At 44.2% G+C, this 19,073-nt stretch overlaps 1 protein-coding gene and 1 long non-coding RNA gene across 11 annotated transcripts in view; one reads left to right on the top strand and one right to left on the bottom strand.

Moving 5' to 3' along the window:
• Positions 1-19,073, bottom strand: part of Ntrk2 (neurotrophic receptor tyrosine kinase 2) — a 331,243-nt gene that overhangs the window by 298,742 nt on the left and 13,428 nt on the right. For all 10 annotated transcript variants that reach the window (XM_031359018.1, XM_031359015.1, XM_031359022.1 and 7 more), the window contains exon 3: positions 119-193. In XM_031359018.1, coding sequence (XP_031214878.1) covers positions 119-193 — 75 coding nt within the window. The remainder of the gene's footprint in view (positions 1-118; positions 194-19,073) is intronic.
• LOC116082170 lies at positions 13,076-13,472 on the top strand. Its single transcript, XR_004115196.1, has 2 exons — positions 13,076-13,178; positions 13,268-13,472. It is a non-coding gene; the product is annotated as an uncharacterized LOC116082170 (long non-coding RNA).

Here is a 19,073-nt window from a genome sequence, read left to right as displayed (position 1 = left end):
AAAAAAAAAAAAAAAAATACATGATGGCATTCATGTTAGGAGCAACTAGAAATTTACCTACCTGACCACAGCAGAACACAAGTCTCTGAGGTAATTCACGCATGCAGTGAGTACTCACAGGTTTTTCAGCCCCACGTATGCTTCAACGTCATCTTCATTGATGATTTCTAGCCTTTTCTGGTTTGCAATGAGACTGTAACAAAGCAGAAAGGGAGTTATGGGTGACTGGGAATGTCGGCGACTCTGTGGATTGATGGGTAACTGAGAATGTAGGTGATACTGTGGAATCATGGGGCACGGGGTGGGGGGCGTTGGGTCTAATCATTCTCTGGACTCACAACAAAGGAGTGGCATAGGCCTAGAGCTTCCAGCAGGTGAGGTTTCCCGCTCTAAGAAAGAGACCATTCAAGAATGGAGTCAACGGGAAGGCGAAAGCCAATGAGGCCTAAAATGGGACATCATCCTGAAAATAGAGATATAGAGGAAAGTCTGTCTGAAGCCAGAGGGCGCAAACCTAGTTTGATCTGGGTTTCTAATATTACAGATGTATAGATATTAAAACTACCATTCCTTACGGGAGCTCTGCTCTGTATGACTGCTATTTAGGAGCCCTATGCTCTTACATCAGTGTCTCTTAGAAAAGAGAATTGTTTCTAAAATTCCTTTTTTCGTTGTTTTTTGTTGTTGTGTTGTTGTTTTTAAAAGAATTATTTATTTACTATTATATGTGAGTACACTGTAGCTATCTTCATACACACCAGAAGAGGGCATCAGATCTTATTACGGATGGTTGTGAGCCACCATGTGGTTGCTGGGATTTAAACTCAGGACCTTTAGAAGAACAGTCAGTGCTCTTAACCACTGAGCCATCTCTCCAGCCCCTAAAATTCTTAATATGCACAATTTTTAGGTCACTTCAATGATGTATAGACAATATATGAATGATGAATGAATGATGGGTGATTAACGTGTGGAAGATGGATGGATAGATGGATGTGTGGGTGGATGATGATGAACTGGTGGATGGATACTGGTGGGTGGATGGATAGATGGATGGATAATGTATATATGTACGTAGGTATTATGATGGCTGGAATGAATGTATGTATGTATGTATGTATGCATGTATGTTGGATCGACACTGGTGAATGGTTGGGTGGATGAATGATTGATGGATGGGATGATGGATGGATCATGTATATATGTATGTATGTATGTATGTATGTATGTATGTACATGTGCACATACAGATGAATGGATGGTGGATTGATGAAAGAGGGAAGGACAGATAGGCAACAGTTGCAGTTACAAAAATTCTACAGGAGCCAAGATTGATTGAGTTTTCCTTTATCTTAAAAAAATAAAAACATTAAGATGTGAAGCCCTTTAGTTAATACACTAAAGTCAAACGAAGAGCTCTTCCGCTGACAGTGAGTTAAAATGGAAATAAATATCTTGAGTAATGAGCATTAGAGTGGCCCAGCGTCCTGGGTCTCTGCCCAATAAGAAAAGGAATACAAGATGCACGGTAAGAACTTGGGCAAGAGAGCCAAGAAGACAGCTCAGAGGGCAAACAGCTCGCTCTGCAGAAACAGGAAACCATGTCAAAGTCAGGGGCATGCATCTGTAGCTCTAATTCTAGGGGTATGGAGAGAAGCAAACTCCTACGTCCCTTGGCCAACCAGTCAGGCTAAATGACAAGCTCCAGGTTCAGAGAGAGATGGTGTCTGAACAATAAGATAGAAAGCAGTAGAGGAAGATCCAAAGTTGATCTCCAGGCCCTCCACACACAAGCAGAGGTAAGGATGCCCCCAAGCTTATGTACAGATAGACCACATACAGATGCGCGCACACACACACACACACACACACACACACACACACACACACACACAGAGAGAGAGAGGGGGGGGGAGAACAAGGAAAAATAAAATTGGGTCACATTAAAATTAAATGGCCAAGTATATAAACTACACCAAAAACAAAATGATTTTAAAACGAGCCACCAAAAACACAGCCTCCCAGGAAGAAGGTCAGGATTTGCTCAGGCTCTCAGATTCCTCATCAAGGACCCAAGGAGTCCAGTGGCATTGCTAGTAGACAGTCCCTCCCTCCGCCCAGCAGCCCAGGACATATTTTAAGCCTCAAACTGAATGCTCAATTTTTGACATCAAGTTTTTATGAAATGTTTCAAAATCATCACATTTTCAAGCCATTTTTCCAAGAATTTCATCACACAAACATTTTCAGTAAGACCACAGTGACCTCATTCTCTTCAGAGAGCTTACACTAAGACCTGAATTCCAGAGTGCTAAGTATTTTTAGCATTTGTATGTGTGTGAGTGTGTGAGTGTGTGAGTGTGTGTGTGTGTGTGTGTGTGTGTGTGTGTGTGTGTGTGTGTGTGTGTGCCACAGCAGCAAGAAAGGAAGAATCAGTGGGAGAGGTTGCTTTGGATTCACCAACGGAGCATCAGACAAGTCCACCTGAGCTAGCACGGCACCTGCCAGTCATCCTTCTGAAATCCAGTGCACTTTGAATTTCTTTTTGTTGGGATCACCACTACATTCTCACTGATGAGAGACAAGCTCTTAACACACCAGATGGGCATCTAAGCAACATCCATGGCAAAAACATTTACCTTTACTTCAACCTTTCTTTTAGTTGCTTGTGCCATTTTTCGATGTTTATTTCATTTTAATCCAATACTTGGATCATAACTGGCCTAGTTGTTCTCAGTAGCTATGACTGAGCAATGAGTTACCAAATAGAGAAGCAAGAAACAGATGCCATTGAAGTGAAGAATTAAGATTAAAGAAGCATTAACTTGGCCAGGCATTGTGGCACAGACCTTTAGTCCCAGCACTAGGGAGTCAGAAGCAGCTGGCTCCCTTTAAATTTGAGGCCAGTCAGGTCTATACAGTGAGTTCTAGGACAGCCAGGACGACAGAGTAAGACTCTGTCTCATACAAAACAAAATGAAACAAAACAAAAACAAAGAAAAAAAACATTGAACTGTTAAAAGAGTCATTTTTATGTTTCACATCTTAATGTTTTTATTTTTTTAAGACAAGGGAAAACTCAACCAATCTTGACTCCTGTAGAATTTTTATAACTACAACTGTTGCCTATCTGTCCTTCCCACTTCCATCAATCCACCATCCATTCATCTATGTAACAAAGCAAGAGGATACATTGTGTCAGTGACTGATGAACACTGTTCTCGAAGGAGTAAACTGCAATAAGCACAACAAAGTATGATTGTGCATGGATGTAAGACCAGATCGATTTTTCAGAAAACCACTCAAAGATCATACTCAATTATGGAAATGGTCCTAGAGAGGAATGCTGAATCCAAGGTTCTCCTAGTCCACGAATGGGCACGAGCTCCCCCAGCAACTGATGCTAAGGTCGCCCCTCATGGTTATCCACAGTACAGAAGTCAACACAGCCTAGCTGCTACCTACAAATTACTCATGACATTTACCCCTAAGAAATTCTGCTTCTGTCTGGGGAGACAGAGTAACTGCCTCAGCAGTTAAGAGCACTGGCCACTCTTGAGGAGGACACAGGCTTAGTTCCCAGCACCTACATGATGGCCTACAATTGTCTATAACTCCAGAGCATCCAGTGCCCTCTTCTGGCCTCCATAGGCATTGGGCATGCACATGGTTCACAGAAATGCGTGCAGGCAAAACACTCACACACATAAAGTAAAAAATAAACACATCCTTTTAAAAAGAGAGACAAAGGAAATTCTACTTGATTCCTCATGGTAAGGAATCATGCGTAGATGGAAGCCAGGAAAGCTAACAGAAGGTCCACAGAGAAAACAGTCTACAGAGGAAACCTGAGTGACCAGGAGCCCCATAGGAAGCTGCTCACCCGCTTGGATTCTGAAACTCGAATAAAAGCAACACTGCTGTATCTCTCTTGTCCCATTAGACAGACAGGTATATAACATCTGACACTACTTGCTGCTGGTGGGGTGAGGAAGTATGACCTGGAGCATGCACTCCGAAGAGCACAGTGGCAGTATTCTATAAAATTATAAACTGGCACCATTTGCGGTCCAGTGATTCTACTTGTGGGTATTCACCCAAGAGAAGCTCTCACACAGAAGCACAAGACAGATGCAGCGAAGCTCACATGAGCTTGTTGGTGCGTCCCTCGGATTCTAGCACTAGGGAGGGGAAATGGGAGGGTTTCCAGTTCAAAACTACCCTGGGTCATTTATGGAGACCTTATCCAAAGATGAGGAGGATGGATTTTAAGACAATCAAGAGGATATTACAACATTCGTTATAATAGACTCAAAAGCCAGAAAATATGCACCCATAAAGATATCAGGAACTTTAAAAAGTAAAATATGAAGTATATAACAGAACTGAATCACACACACACACACATATATGCAGAAAGTGATTTCCATGTAAATGTTTAAAAGCATCAAAATTATGTACTGATATGTACATATAAAGCTCTTTACTCAAAAGCATAAGAATGCACATAACAGAACCACTGGAGTATGTGTGCAAAGTGCAGGAAGCTGACTGCAACCAAGTTTACCTTGGGAAAGGAGGAAAGGCTTAGGATAAACAAACAAACTGTTAAATGCTTTACCTGGTTACATTGAAATCCTTTTTATTTAATAGAGATTTGCAAGAGAAGAGACAAAGTGTCACAGCATCTCTTCTTAATCCCAGGGAGGAGAGGAGGTAATCTTGTGGGGCCCTGGTGAGTGCTCCTCACTTAATGAGGAGAAGGGAAAAAAAGAGAGGGCTGGGGGCGGAGGGGGGGGAGGGAGAAGGAAGGAAACCAAACAAGACAAGAAGGAAGGAGGAGGGGAAAGAAATCGAGGTAGAAAAGAGAACTAGAGAGAGCCACCCAGAGAGCCACAGGAGATGAGAGACTCCTCCTAGGGTTCCTCCTGGCCTAAATGTACAGAGTTCAGGCTCCCAGGGCGGCAGATGATCTCTTGCCAGTCAGGGCCTCAGAGCTTCTAGGCAGAAAACAAAGGCCAGTACCTTGCCCTGCCTACTGGTGGCTTACAGCTAGCTGTGAGAGGCTCTGGAGGTCAGTGATCTCCTCCAGCAGACCCCAGCAACTCTCCCCGGAGACCTTCCCCCAAAGGCTCCTGGGAAGTGCTGCTGAGCCCTAAGGCTCTGCTTATGAGCAAGCAGTCTCCAAGAGGGCCTTCACTCCCAAGGAAGCGGTGGAAAAGGCCAAGAATTTGGCACACTGGGAGAGCTTTTGCCATGACAACCCCTGGCTCCTCTGACCCAGCCTAGGATTCTAGAAACCTCTAGACCCAGGGTTTTCTGGCCCAAGGCCTCCTTTCAGCCCAGTCTCGTGGGACTCCACGGGAGACCAGCAGAACACAGTTTCTTCACAGAAACCTAGGATTCCTCCGACTGCCCCGCAGGCAGTAGGTACCCTTTCGGGCACCTTCTAATCAATATGAAAAGACTGGACAATCAAACGATTCAAATGCAATAGTCCTTAGGCAATCCTCTCAGCTCCCTCCCCTCCCCCACATCGGCTAGCCACTACTGGCATCCACCCTTTCATGGTATCTGCAACAAGCCCTCTTCCTCCCTCAAGATCAAGCCTCATTTCAGGGTCTTGTATCAGGATCCTCATTGTTAGCGCCCCTCTACACCTCCACTACACCAGAAACCCGCTCGACTGCCCTAGAAACTGCTTGGAGTATCAGAAAATCCAGCAACATCTCCTTGAAGATGCTACAGGCCTGTAACACTGTGTAAGTGCCAAGTGGACAAAACCCAAGCTGCCCTTTCTAATCAGAGGCTTCTGATTCTGTCCCATGGCCAGCACTCACGGTACTTCTAAAGTGTATGTGTTTTAAGACGTAGAGAGAAAAAGAACACTTCTTGAATCAACTAGTCTATTTTTCTACTGTCCCATCTGACACCTCATAACTGAATTGTTAACTTTCCTGAGGGCAGAGAGTCCTGGTTGTCACACATATAGCCGTTCCCTGGAGAAGTTAGACACACATGCATGCCAGTGTACAATAAGACTAAATGAAGATCATAAAGATAACAATGTGAGTCATGAAAAAAATCAAGGACACACACACACACAAAACAGAGGGAGGAGCAGCAATTTCAAAACAAAAAATTATTCAGTTTGAAAGTGAACTTAGGGACTGGAGAGATGGCTCAGCAATTAACAGCACCTGCCATCCCTGCAGAGGACCTGGGTCTGGGTCCCAGCACCTATGTAGTTACAACCATCTGTAACTTCAGTCCCAGGGGATCTGAGGCTCTCCTTCTGACCTCTGTAAGCACCTGGCACACACATGGTACACTTACATACATGAAACACTCATATTCATGGCACATAGATGGTATACTTAGATATGTACAAGCAAAACATACATACACACAAAATCAGTAAATTTAATTTAAAAAATTTTTAAAGTGAAATTATATTACTAATATACAACAGATTCAAACCAACTCTGCATGCATTTTTAGTGATAACAAAGGAATACCCATTGGCCACAGAATATACTGTCTCAGAATCTGAGATTTGAAATGGGCTCTAGACACTCTATTGAGAGAGGACAGTGGATGCTCTCAGGTGGACAAGCCTCGCCTCCACAGGATCTGATAAGCCACAGAGCTCAGGTTCCTAGCAGAGGTGCAAGCACCTGCAGTGGACAGAGACAGGGAAGGGACCACAGCACAGACTGGAACAGCACGTATGTACATGCGTACAGATGAATGACTGGCAGGTTAGCTGGAGAAGTGGCATTGGTATCAACCTTGAGAGTTGACAGACAACTCACATGGAAGTGAAGTCTATAGTGGTGTGACCTCACACAGTCTGTCACCAGTGCTGTCCGGTCTCAACTTGACAGTTTAGACCTTTATTAAGACATTTTCCTGAGGATAAAGACTTTCCTCTCTGTGGGCTAAACAAAAAGGTGGGGTGTTTGTTTGTTTTGTTCTGAGAAAAAAAATGATGTATTATTCAGAGAACTTCATAGGAATGGCTTTGAATGGAAGGCTTCCTAGAAAAGGATCCTCCTCACATTTTAAGTGATTTTCACATTTGCTTTTCAAATAACACAACTAGGAAATCTCCCCAAGAACAATGAGGGGCCCTGGTCCAGCTTTTCTTTTATAAATATTGGCTTAAAAATAGTACAACTCAAAGGTATTAATTCCCAATATCCCAGATACCTGCCACACCCACCTCCAAATAGGTAGAAGATAGATCAGTGGTTTTCAACCTGAGGGTTTCCACCTTCTGGGGGTCGAATGACCCCTTTCACAGGGGTTGCCTAAGACCATCCTGAATGTCAGATATTAATTCACATTACAATTCACAACGGCAGCAAAATTATGGTTATGAAGTAGGAGTGGAAACAGTTTCATGGCTGGGGGGTCACCACAACAGAAGGAACTGTACTAAAGGGTCGCAGCATCAGGAAGGTTGGCAATCACTGTGACAGATGGAGAGACTCAGCATAAGGTAGGTTCAGTTCAGAGCTAGGAGGGTGTCTCTCCCTGAGCCTCGAGCCATGGACTGAAACATTTCAATCTGACAGAATCCTCTCTTCCATGAGTGTCTTTCACAGGGCACATAACTATCTCTCAACTCATATGCTTTGTAATGTGTGAGCACCAACAAATGCCCCAGTTGGGAGGCAGGACGTCAGTAGAAGTGGGAGTGTCTACGACAGGGCTGTAAATGGAATAAATAGAATCACAATACATTGTGGAATTACATGAAATTATCAAATCTTATTTGTGTGTGTGTGTGTGTGTGTGTGTGTTTAAGAAAAGCTCAATGAATTAAGAAAAAGAATGCCCTTGCATCCCAACTCCAGTGCTAGTCAACTTCATTTACTCAGCAAGAAAGCTTGAAGGTGAGTTTTCAAAGTCGGCCCAGAAGCCAGTGTGAGGGCTATGATGTGGCAGGTCAGTACAAGATGCAGGGCCGGGTTCTCTTACTATGGCTTCCCCATTTTGAGAGAACACCACACAGCTATGGCAACATGGATGTTAAAAAAAAATAAAGAAAGAAAGAAAAAGTATCAAATAAGCTTGCTCAAAACTTAATTCAGTCAGCCAACTAATGCACTCTATTAAATGTTAGCATTTACAGAAGTGGCCCCCAAACATTCTTATATGGACTACTTTCTGGGCTAGGCTCAGAGCTGCCAAGAGATTGCCTTGGAACATAAAACACTACTAGGAAAACATTTAATGCTCCCCCTTTCCAGGGGATGGAGCTGAGCCAGCCAGCTGGGTGGATTTCCCCCAAGGTCACGGAGTCCTGAAGATGCGAACCTAGTTCCACAGCCTCTGAAGTCACAGTACCAAGTCACCACTTTGCCGTGTTTTGCTGAGATAAACCACCATGACCAGATGCAAGGAAATGGTTTCTCTTTGCTCACAGTTTAGTCAGTCCTCCCCTGCCCCCTAGGGAAGTCAGTACAGGAACTCAGGGCAGCAATCCTGGAGGCAGGAGCTGATGCAGAGGCCATGGAGGGGTGCTGCTTACTGGCTTGCTCCCACGACTTGCTCAGTCTGCTTCCTTATGCCACCCAAGATCACCAGCCCAGGAATGACACTGTCCCCAGTGACCTTGGTCTTCCTTCCCACTACAATCAGTAGCCGAGAGAATGCCCCACAGGCCTACGACAGGCCAATAGGATGAGGGCGTTTGTCTCAGTTTGAAGCTTCCTCTTCCTAGATGACCTCAATTTATGTCGAGTTGAGAAAAAGGAAAAAAAAAGAAAAAACTAACCAGCATACCCAGAGACTTGTAAATGCAGGACCTCCAACACAGAACCATCCCTAGAATGTCTGCATGGTGGATCTTCACAGGGAATACTGGCCTAAAAGCATGAGGAGGAAGGGGCACTTTTCATCTGGGGACAGGGACCGGGTGGGTCTCATCCTATGTCTATATAAAACTATACTATGTGATACAAAATTATCCTCAGTTTCTCACACAATGCCAGCCTCTGAGCACTGCAGCTCCCAGGAACTGAAACTGATGAATGGAAGCACTTGGAGAACAGGAAGTGCTCTCGAACACAGTTGATGAGCAGAGCATTTTGTGCTGCCTGCCCCCCCCCCCCAACCTCCCTGCCTCATGTTTGCTCCATGACCCAGGGAAAGGGCCCAGGTCTAGTTCCTTTGTCCCAGTAGGAAAATGACAGTAAACACCTCATGCTGTGGAGAAGACAGAGAACCTGCCTCCTATGTGACACTCCTTAGGGCTGCCTATTACAATGGGTGGTCACGAAGGCTGAGCCCGTGACCCGGTCACTGACAACCTAGTGAGCTTAATCACAACACATCTCATGATACATATGTGGAAGATGATACGGACCTGATATTTTGGGCTTCATCACTGTGCAAACTATTAGGGAAGTTTCTCTGAATAATTACGGACAAAAAGGTTACCCTCTGCATTTTTCCCTGAGAGTTTGGATAGCTTTGTTATTGTCTGCATCTGCCAACATGAGCTTTTCCAGCAAGGAACAGCACCATTTATCATCAGAAAACTTAGCTGGAGGGTAGCATAAGGTCTACATAAAACACATCGGTATCTACCAGGAAAATATAAGTTTAATTGAAGTATTACTTTGTCTCCCGTATAGATTTAAGACTAAACTGGAGCCAACAAGTGATGTGCCAAATCCTATAAATGGGTCACACAGTTGCTGCAAGTCACATGGTCTAGGCTTTTTCTGTGGCTGTGATCAAACTCTGACCAAAGGCGACTTAGGGGAGGAAAGGGGCAGCTTTCCAGCTTGCAGGTTGCAGCCGGGAAGTTGGGACAGGAGCTGAAGCAAGCACTTGAAGCAGAAAGCATGGAGTAATGCTGCTCACTGGCTCACTCTCTGCCTCACTCACTGGCACACCCTTAGCTAACTTCTTTGCACAACCTCTGTAGGGGATGATACTGCTGCCCACAGTGGGTGGTACACCACCTTTGTAGGAGATGATGCTGCCCATGATGGGCTGGTGCACCAACTTCATAAGGGATGAGGCTGCCCACAGTGATGATGCTGGCCAAGGACAGAAGGTGGGTTTGCTAGCTTTTATGTCTGGTAGGAGATGGTACGAGCCTTGGGAAGTGTGGCCTAGCTGGAGGAAGCAAGTCCCATGTACAACAGGAGCATCTCTGCTCCACACACGCTCTCTCATTCTTCACACCATGATGTTCTGCCTTCCTACAAGTCAAGGGTCACAAACAAGAGAAACCTTTGCTCATTTATAACTAACTACCTTGCCTTGGGTGTTGTGCCTCTACAACAGAAAACTCATAAATACACTCTCATTTCTTCCAGAAAATCTAGAAACTTCCTCTATTGTTAAAAAGAAACAGAAATGGGCATAGACACAGGCAAACTTAACTTAATACTTCCTGTGACCGTAGATAAATCCCAGAAGGAGAAAAAGAGTCTTTGTGATAATTTTCAAGGTACCAAGGAACATACTTAGCATCATCGGGTCTTTGTCTCTGGAGAGTAACAGTGGCTCAACACAGCTTTGAACTAACTACGTCAGCACAAGGGTGAAAATGGTCCTAATGCAGAATGATTAGCAGGAAAGTTACTTAAGTTTCTGTTTAAACTAGCATGCCTGTTTAGGACTAGTGGTTCAACAGTTCGATGGGAAATTAGGTGAAGCGTAAGTGAGCTCTCCTGGCGATTTGGGGTGCAGTTCACAGCTAATTCATCCTGGTGGATGGGCCCTCTCACATTGAAGGCACCACAGGAGTCCAAAAGAGCTTTCCCATGGCTGGAAAATCTGCCTGGTCACAGCTGCTCACAGTGGCTCCTAAGCCAAAACTATTTCTGGGGCCCTGTCAGCACAACTCTGGGGATCCGCCATTGGCCCAAATTCTGGGGATGTCGCATCACTGCTTCCCAGCATGCCTCGGTCTGCCCGGCTGGTTCATTTGCAGTTCATCTTCCGGTGCAGGCTGGGCGGCTTCCACCTGAATGAGCGCGCAGGCTGGACTGCTCCATCTTTGTAAAAAAAGATGCCAGTCCCCACCATCTGCTTGTCTGGTTTTCAAGGAGAGTAGATCTGGCCTTATCCAACCAAGAGAAGAAATTTTTTTCTAGGCTCTCATCAGAGGAGACAATCTCTAAGCATCATGGCAGAGCTCACTGAAGGATTTGCTGTGCTGGGGCTCTGAGGTTATATGACGTTATAGCTCGCATGGCCCCTGGAAAGCAATCTCTCCAGCCACTTTAGCGTCTGCAGCCTCAGCCTCGCTGTCACGTCCCCCAGGTTTCTTCAGAAGAAGCTGAAATCTACCTCTGGATCTCTGTAAGTTCTGTGCACTGGATCATTCCCTGTTCCTGCAGAGAAATTCCTTTCGGAACAAACCTGAACTCCTGTGGGCTTAAGAAGCTGTCTCCTTCCTAATAATGAGTTTTTCTTTCCACTGCCAGGAAGCTGAGGACAAATGCTGTACTCAGTCAATGTAACTAGTCCAAGATGCCTGGTAGATGGTGTTCTGCTCTCTCTCTCTCTCTCTCTCTCTCACCCCTTATTTCCTTTTAATTTTACCCTGTTAACTTTATTATGAAAAATTATCACCATCAACTGTTTAAACTACTGAAGAATTGTTTGTCATGCTTCTAATATTTGTTCAATAAAAAAAGTGGGCAACCATAACGTATAACTACTTGATCTTACAGTAAGATGATTTTTCAGGATAAATACTTATAAAAATTGAAAACTTCACTAGAAGTAGCAACACACACCTTTAATCCCAGCACTTGGGAGACAAGGCAGGTGGACCTCCGTGGATTCAAGCCAGTCTCTTCTACCTGGAGAGTTCCAGTGACACCTTGTCCCAATTTTTTTTCTTAAAACTGATCCTTTGCACAAATTACATTTTTTTAAAAATGTGCTCAGCTCTCTCTTTTCCTTCTGGTAAACCAGAGTGCTATTAACAATTCCTGAGGAGGAAATGCCAGCGAAGAGCCTGGGCTGAAGAAATCTGGCAGTACTTGAGCCAACATGAATCACAGCGGGACAGCTCTTGGGCCTCTGAGCAGACAGGTCACTACACATAGACAGATCCTGGGAAGGGCTGTCTCTGCTCTGGCTTCAGGATAGGTCAGCACCGCAGAGGAGAGTGAGCCACCGGCAAAAACGTCCGAAAGGAGAAGGAGGCAAGCCAAGTGGTGTAACTTTGTATCTCCCTGAGAGTCTGCTTGCATCTGGCACAGCCTGTGACTAGCAGTTCTCCCCGGTGGGAGTCAGAGAGCACAGAGGCATAAAAGGCACCCCAGATTCTCTCCAGTGCTTCACCCGAGATCACTTTATTTGGAGTCAAATTATGAGCATACTAGTGGGAGTGATCCCAAGGTTGCTGTGTGTGACCACAATATGGAGAAGTTACTGTGGAGAAAAGAGGGACAGCTTTTAAATGGATCTGCTAGAAGATCTTTTATACATGGAACATGATTCTTAAAAAAAATAAAAATTAAAAACAAAAAAACAAAACCCCATTTCTAAGCTATCTGGATCACCCATAGAAGAAATGAGAAGGGCTCCTGCGGAGAGATGGGGGAACAGGTATGGGTCTGGCTGTTTGATGTGTCTATGTCCAGGACAACGTGCTTCAAAGAAACCCAAAAATAAATACTGGGGTGGCCTAGTACCTGGATGCATAAAACAACAGTCAACCAAATACTCAAAATGCTCAAAATGCATATATCCTATAGAAGACTTGCAATTGAAAAATAACAATCGAAGGAAATTGGAGTACAAACTCTTTACCTCCAGAGTCCAGAAAAAAAAAAAAGTTAGAAATCTGCTAAGTGAAATGGACAAGGTCTACTAGCCATGCAACAACTGTAGAAGACTGCGACCTGAATCTCAGTAGTTAGATCTGCCTCTTGCCTGCTCAGCGCGCAGGCGCAGACGCAGATGCTCAATACCCCAATCAGCAAAGCACGCCAGGTGAGAGGAGAGGAGTGGGCCAACCAGCACAGAGGCGGTCCACGCAACAATGGGCCAGCTGCATCTGGGCCCTCAGCCACACACCCATTCGGTGCAAAGATCAAGAAGAATCTGGTCGCTTTCCACAGTTCTCCCTGGGCCTCACAGACTCTCCCACAAACCATAGCAGAGGATAGACATTCAAAACCTAAGAGAAGGGGGTGAGCCGAGTCAAGCATTTTACACACGTTGGCTTAATTTTGCCACACGGCATCCTACAAGATCAGCTCTGTGGTGACTCCTTTTACAGATGAGGAAGCAGAGACACCGGAAGAGAAGCAACTAGTTCAACATGGCGGAGAGAGGCTGCTTGACCCACTTTCTAGGGTACCTAGCAACCTGTCCTTCTTTGACAGCAGTGACCACACCCAGAGAACTTGAAAATGAATTTGACTGTCTGCTTGCCCGTGCCTCCTGAACCAGTCTTCAAATAAAAAACAAAAGAATCTCCATCTCAGTAAGAATGGCTGTCATCAAGAAATCTCACGACAAATGTTGAGAGGACATGGGGGGGGGGAGGAACACTTATTATAGGGATGGGGTGTAAATTAATCCACCCATTGTGAAAGTCATTTTCCTCAGAAAAGTAAAATACGTTGCAGATGACCCAGTTCTCAGTCCTGAGCATATACCCAGAGTGCTCCATATCAACCTAGATATCCATCAACAGAAGGATGGATAATGAGAACTTGATGTATTATAAAACGGGATATTATTCAGCTCTAAGGAAAAGTAAAATCGTAGAATCGGCAAAAATAATAGATAGACTTAGCGTATACAAAATCAACTGAGGGTACCCAATCTCAAAAAGGAAGAGAAGCATGTTCTCCCCCAGGTGAGGGTCCCAGCCTATGACGTCTGCAGGTTCGTGCAGTATAGAATGAAGGGTGACGGAGGATGCTGTCATACATGGCTGACAACAGGTAGAAAGTGGGGAGGGGCACACGAGGTGGGAAAGACAGTAGAAAGAACTGTCTTTCTAGTTTTAACTCTGTCGTGTTTTCTCTCTTTAGTTGTGAGTGTATAAAACTGTATTTGACAGTGGATTCTGTCTTTAGTTGTGAGTGTCTAAGACTGTATTTGACAGTGGATGTGAAAGCGCTAAGTGGATCCCCATAGCTACAGAATGGCCATTTTAGCTGTGCAAGAAGATCACTGAGATGCAGAGTTTGGACCTGGGCAGGGGTTCCTCCATCTACCTGCCCAGTGGATCCATGAAGTCATCGGTGGTTGTTGTTATTTAAAACGAAAAGAAAAATGATAATAAGAAAGGGAACTTTTCATAGGTAGTTTTCACAGCATCAGGGTTCTCCTAGTACATGACTTAGGAAAAAAATGGGGGAAGAGAGAAGAGACTGCATCCCATGTTGTCCTTGCTGAAATCATGGCTCATCGTGAGTCACACCCCTGTAGAAAAAGGTGAGCTCTGGTGATGGAGGAGTGAGCTCACTGCATGTTCTCAGGAAATGTAACCCACAATGATGTTGTTCTTGAGCTCTCCCAGCCCAAAACCACAGTGACACCTCTTAGACAAGCTACTCCACAGATGCTTGTCTCTGGGCAATGGCCTGGGAAGCTCAAGCGAGTTCCATCTGCATCCCTCTACCAGGTTCCTCCACCTGAGGGGAGGAGGAAGAGAATCCAAGGGATAGCAGAGGCTATCCCTCCGAGGGACAGCAGAGGCTATCCCTCCGAGGGACAGCAGAAGCTATCCCTCTGAGGGACAGCAGAGGTTCCTCCCAGAGTCACACCCTTGCTTCCTGGCCAGGTGTCCGTAGACTCTCGAAACATCAAATCTGTCACTGAGGCCTACAGAGGCTATTCTTCTGAGTCTAACCTCCCGTGGGGAAGGTTGATGCACACATCTCTCTCCAGGATGATGTGGGGAAAGGTTTTTCTGTGGTGCTATATTAATCGAATGTGACATGCAGATTGTTGGCACACTATGTATAAGATCCCATGAGTTGTTGAGAGACGGGTATGGTAGTCCAACAGAGTGAAAGGATAGCTTTATTTGTGGCTTTGAATGGGCTATAGGTATAGTAGGAACTGACCTGTCTCATTACCCAGAATGCAGAAAAATGCCCTGGAAAAACATGCTTAAAATATATTTGTTGACTAAATGAAGAGTAAATGCCAGGCAGGGCTGGCTTACACCTTTGATCTCAGTGCTCAGGAGGCAGAGACAGGTAGATCTCAGAGTTCGAGGCCAGCCTGGTCTACAGAGTGAGTTCCAGGACAGCCAGGGCTACAGAGAAACCCTGTCTCAAAACAAAAACAAAACAAAAACAAAAACAAAAAAAGCCAACGAAAAGAGTGAATACCTTAGTTTTACATACATAAACATATATCTCCATATACCCATGAGAAAAAGACAACTCAGCCATGAGAATGTCCATGACTCTTTGGACTGGACATGTACAAATATAAAAGTAGATAAAGGGAAATTACTGCCTTCATGACTTACAAGGCAGGTCAAATTAGCAGTAAACCCAGTGTCAAGCGCCCAGAGGAGAGTTTTATTTGTCTGTTTGTTTTTCATTTATTTTAATTTGTTTTCCTGGCAAGAGATAAATCCTTAAAAGAATATTAAATAAAACAGATAAAAATTAAATTCCAGAGGGTCCCCCAGACTCACTATAAGATCTCTGACTCAACCAAAAAAAAACCAACCTTTCTTATCAGAGGTCAACATTACAGTCAGTTCCATAATGATGCCTACTCCTTTTGAAACTCTTAACTTCAAAACCCGCAGGGAATCTAAATATATAAATATATATTTATATGTAAATATATAGCACTATGCAAACATAAACAAGTGGGTGTTATTTAACTCACGGAGGAATTATCTGTTTGGATCGTTCAACACCATCTGTTCACCTATAGATCCCTCCACTCTATTTCGAAAAGCTTTCCAATCTCATATGTCAGTTATTTTATGATCAGTTCTGCAAACAACTATAAAAAAAATTCTCAGATGCAAAACAGTGTCGATTTCGATAAATGCAGATGAAGCACAAACAATATCCACAGGGCTCACCAGCTGCATCTCAACTGCAAAGGCACAAACACGCCTGCTACCAGGTAGTGGTTAAACTCGACCCAACAGAGTACCTCTTCCCTCCCGTCACTTGCAGTTCTTGGAGAAAAGCGAGTGACCTCTGCTGTCCTCACTACAAGGAATACAAATCACACCTGGAATCGCACTCCAGTATCTCCTTCCATGTGAAGTACCGTAAGTGAGCTTTGGGGAAAGCTGCTATTGATCCAAGTGGCTAGCTGCTATTGGCAATTACACAACACAACAGGCATGGCCCTTCATCCTTGCACCCGTTGGTTCGCTGGAGACGCCTCTTCCCTGGGTTCATCCTGATGTTTCTGCAACTTTCTGCATCTGTGGGCCTTCCTCCTCCTCCCATCTTGTCCCCTGTCATCCTTCTTGTTGAATAAATACTCTTCTAGTCTCACCAAGCTTTGGCCTTTTTCCCCTCTATAGTTAATTGATTTCTCACTGTGCACAAACTAATATTGTGAATTTTAATTCTGTGAGGGTTATTTGCATTAATAAAAGCCATAACCTAGTGGCTTTAGAAGAGTCACATCTAAGGATTTACATATTGATTGCTGAGAAACTGCTTGAGCATTCTGACTTGGAATCCTAAATGATAGATAGATAAAGAGAGAGAGAGAGACAGATGGATGATAGGTAGATAATAAGTAGATAATAAATAGGAAGATAGGTAGATAGATAGATAGATAGATAGATAGATAGATAGATAGATAGATGGATGGATGGATGGGTGGGTGGGTGGGTGGGTGGGTGGGTGGGTGGGTGGATGGATGGATGGATGGATAGATACATGATAGAAAGACAATGATAGATGATAGATAAATAGACAGCAGATAGAGAGATGATAGACAGATAGACAAATAGATATTAAATAGATGGTAGATAAAAAGTTAGATAGATGATAGGTAGATAGATAGATAGATAGATAGATAGACAAATGATAAATGATATATAGACAGATATAGATAATAGATAGATAAATAGATATGGAAAATAGCTATATGATAGATCAATGGATGATAAATAAATGATAGATAGGTAGTTAGATGATAGAAAGATAGATGATAGATAGATGATAAATAAATAATTTATAGATAGATCAATGATAAATAGATATAGAAAATAGATGAAAAATCAATAGATTATAGATGATAAATAAATGATAGATAGATTAGTAGATGATAGAAAGATAGATAATAGAAAGATAGATGATAGAAGATAGATAGATAAATGATAAGTAGGTGGTAGATAGATGATAGATAGGTGATAAGTAGATAATAGAAAGAAAGATAGGTGACAGATGACAAGTAGATGAGAGATAGATGATCGATAACAGCAAATTCACAAGTGCATGCCCTCATGTGTGCCCACTATGTTGAGGAAGAACAGAAACAAGGTGCATATGCATGAGCATATACCTGTGCTCATGCAACTTATATTCCAATGTGGTATACAACAGGTACACAGTATGCACCAGGGATGCCATGTGACCTTCATATAACTGGGACACATGATGATCCTGTAAAAGCAGAGGAGGGGTGACCTAGATAGTAAAGAAGAACAGACTTAAAAGATGAGGAGGGACAAGCTAGGAGTAAAAGGCAGAGATGGCCTCAGGTCCTGGGCACCCAGTAAACACTGAGAGCAAGGGAGACGATGACTTGCTGCTGAGCATCAGAGTAGCCATATCAAAGTACCACAGTACCAAAGGACTGACAGCACACACAGCAATGTCAGAAGCGTGGCGCTGAGTCAAGGACACGGAGCTCCTACGGCCTGGGAAGAAGAGATTTTATGCAGTATGAGAGACTGTGACCTGGTTTAATTCTTCTACATGCAGATAACTGGGTTTCCTGACACTATCTGTAGAAGAAGCTTGCACATAGTGTGCTGTTGATCCAGACTATGCACACCCCCACTACACCACCACAGAAATCTCCTCGCACATCCTCATGACTAGTGATGTGCAAATCCATGGCATGGTCCACCCTCATGACATCAGACCTGAAGAAAAGACCTCTGCAGGCTTCAGTGGTAGAATTGATGTCTTCAGTAGGGGATTCTGTGGCCCTGGATACCAGGTCATGAAGGGAATGTGTGATCTTCAGATAGGAACCATCTGTTATCGATTGAGCCTTTACCTTCCTCACATGAAGGAACACGATAGAGACAGACAGAGTGAATGCCTTCAAGCCCCCAGGATGCTCCGAGAGCTAAGGGCCTGTGGAACAGTCAGTCTCTCCCCCTATTGTGTTGTGGGTCTCAAGCTGGGAGACTGCTCTAGAACAGGGCAAATAAGGGATGTTGTCCTGGCTAGTTTCTTCTCAATTTGACACAAACTAGAACCACTCAGAAAGAGAGAAACTCAATTGAGAAAAATGCCCCCACCAGGGTGGCCTGTGGGGCATTTTCTTGGTTAATATTGGTGCGGGAGGTCCCAGCTCACTATAGGTAATGCTATTCCTGAGCTGGTGGTCCTCCTAGATTCTAGAAGAAGGCAGGTTGAGTAAACCATGAGGAGCAAGCCACTAAGCAACACTCCTCCATGGTCTCTGCTTCAGTTCCTGCCTCCAGGTTCCTGCTCTGACTTCCTTCAGTTGAGGACTGTGATGTGGAAGCATATAAGCTTAAATAAACCCTTTCCTCTGCGGGCTGCTTTTGTCATGGTGTTTATCACAGTCATAGAAACCCTAACTAAGGCAGGTGTGTTTCTTGAGAGTATCCAGTATGGCCACCAGGCTGTTCAGACAGCTTCGAAGAAAACAGAGTGGTGCGCACAGCTCAGAGAGAACCATAGCTTGAACACATTAAGTGAAAACAACCCAGATTCAGAACAGTGGGTATAAACAGACATATCTGCGTCTGTGCTGCGGGCACAGGCAGACTATTTACGGAAGAGGAAACAGACTGGAGTGAGTGAGTGAGTGAGTGAGTGAGTAGTTGCGCTGGGAAGGGACCGAGGGGCTGAAGATTGCAGCATCGGTCA

The sequence above is a fragment of the Mastomys coucha genome, unplaced genomic scaffold, assembly GCF_008632895.1.
Source record: "Mastomys coucha isolate ucsf_1 unplaced genomic scaffold, UCSF_Mcou_1 pScaffold7, whole genome shotgun sequence".
NCBI classification, from domain to species: domain Eukaryota; kingdom Metazoa; phylum Chordata; class Mammalia; order Rodentia; family Muridae; genus Mastomys; species Mastomys coucha.
Note: the sequence above shows the minus strand (reverse complement) of the source record. Positions and strands in the feature narration are given on the sequence as shown.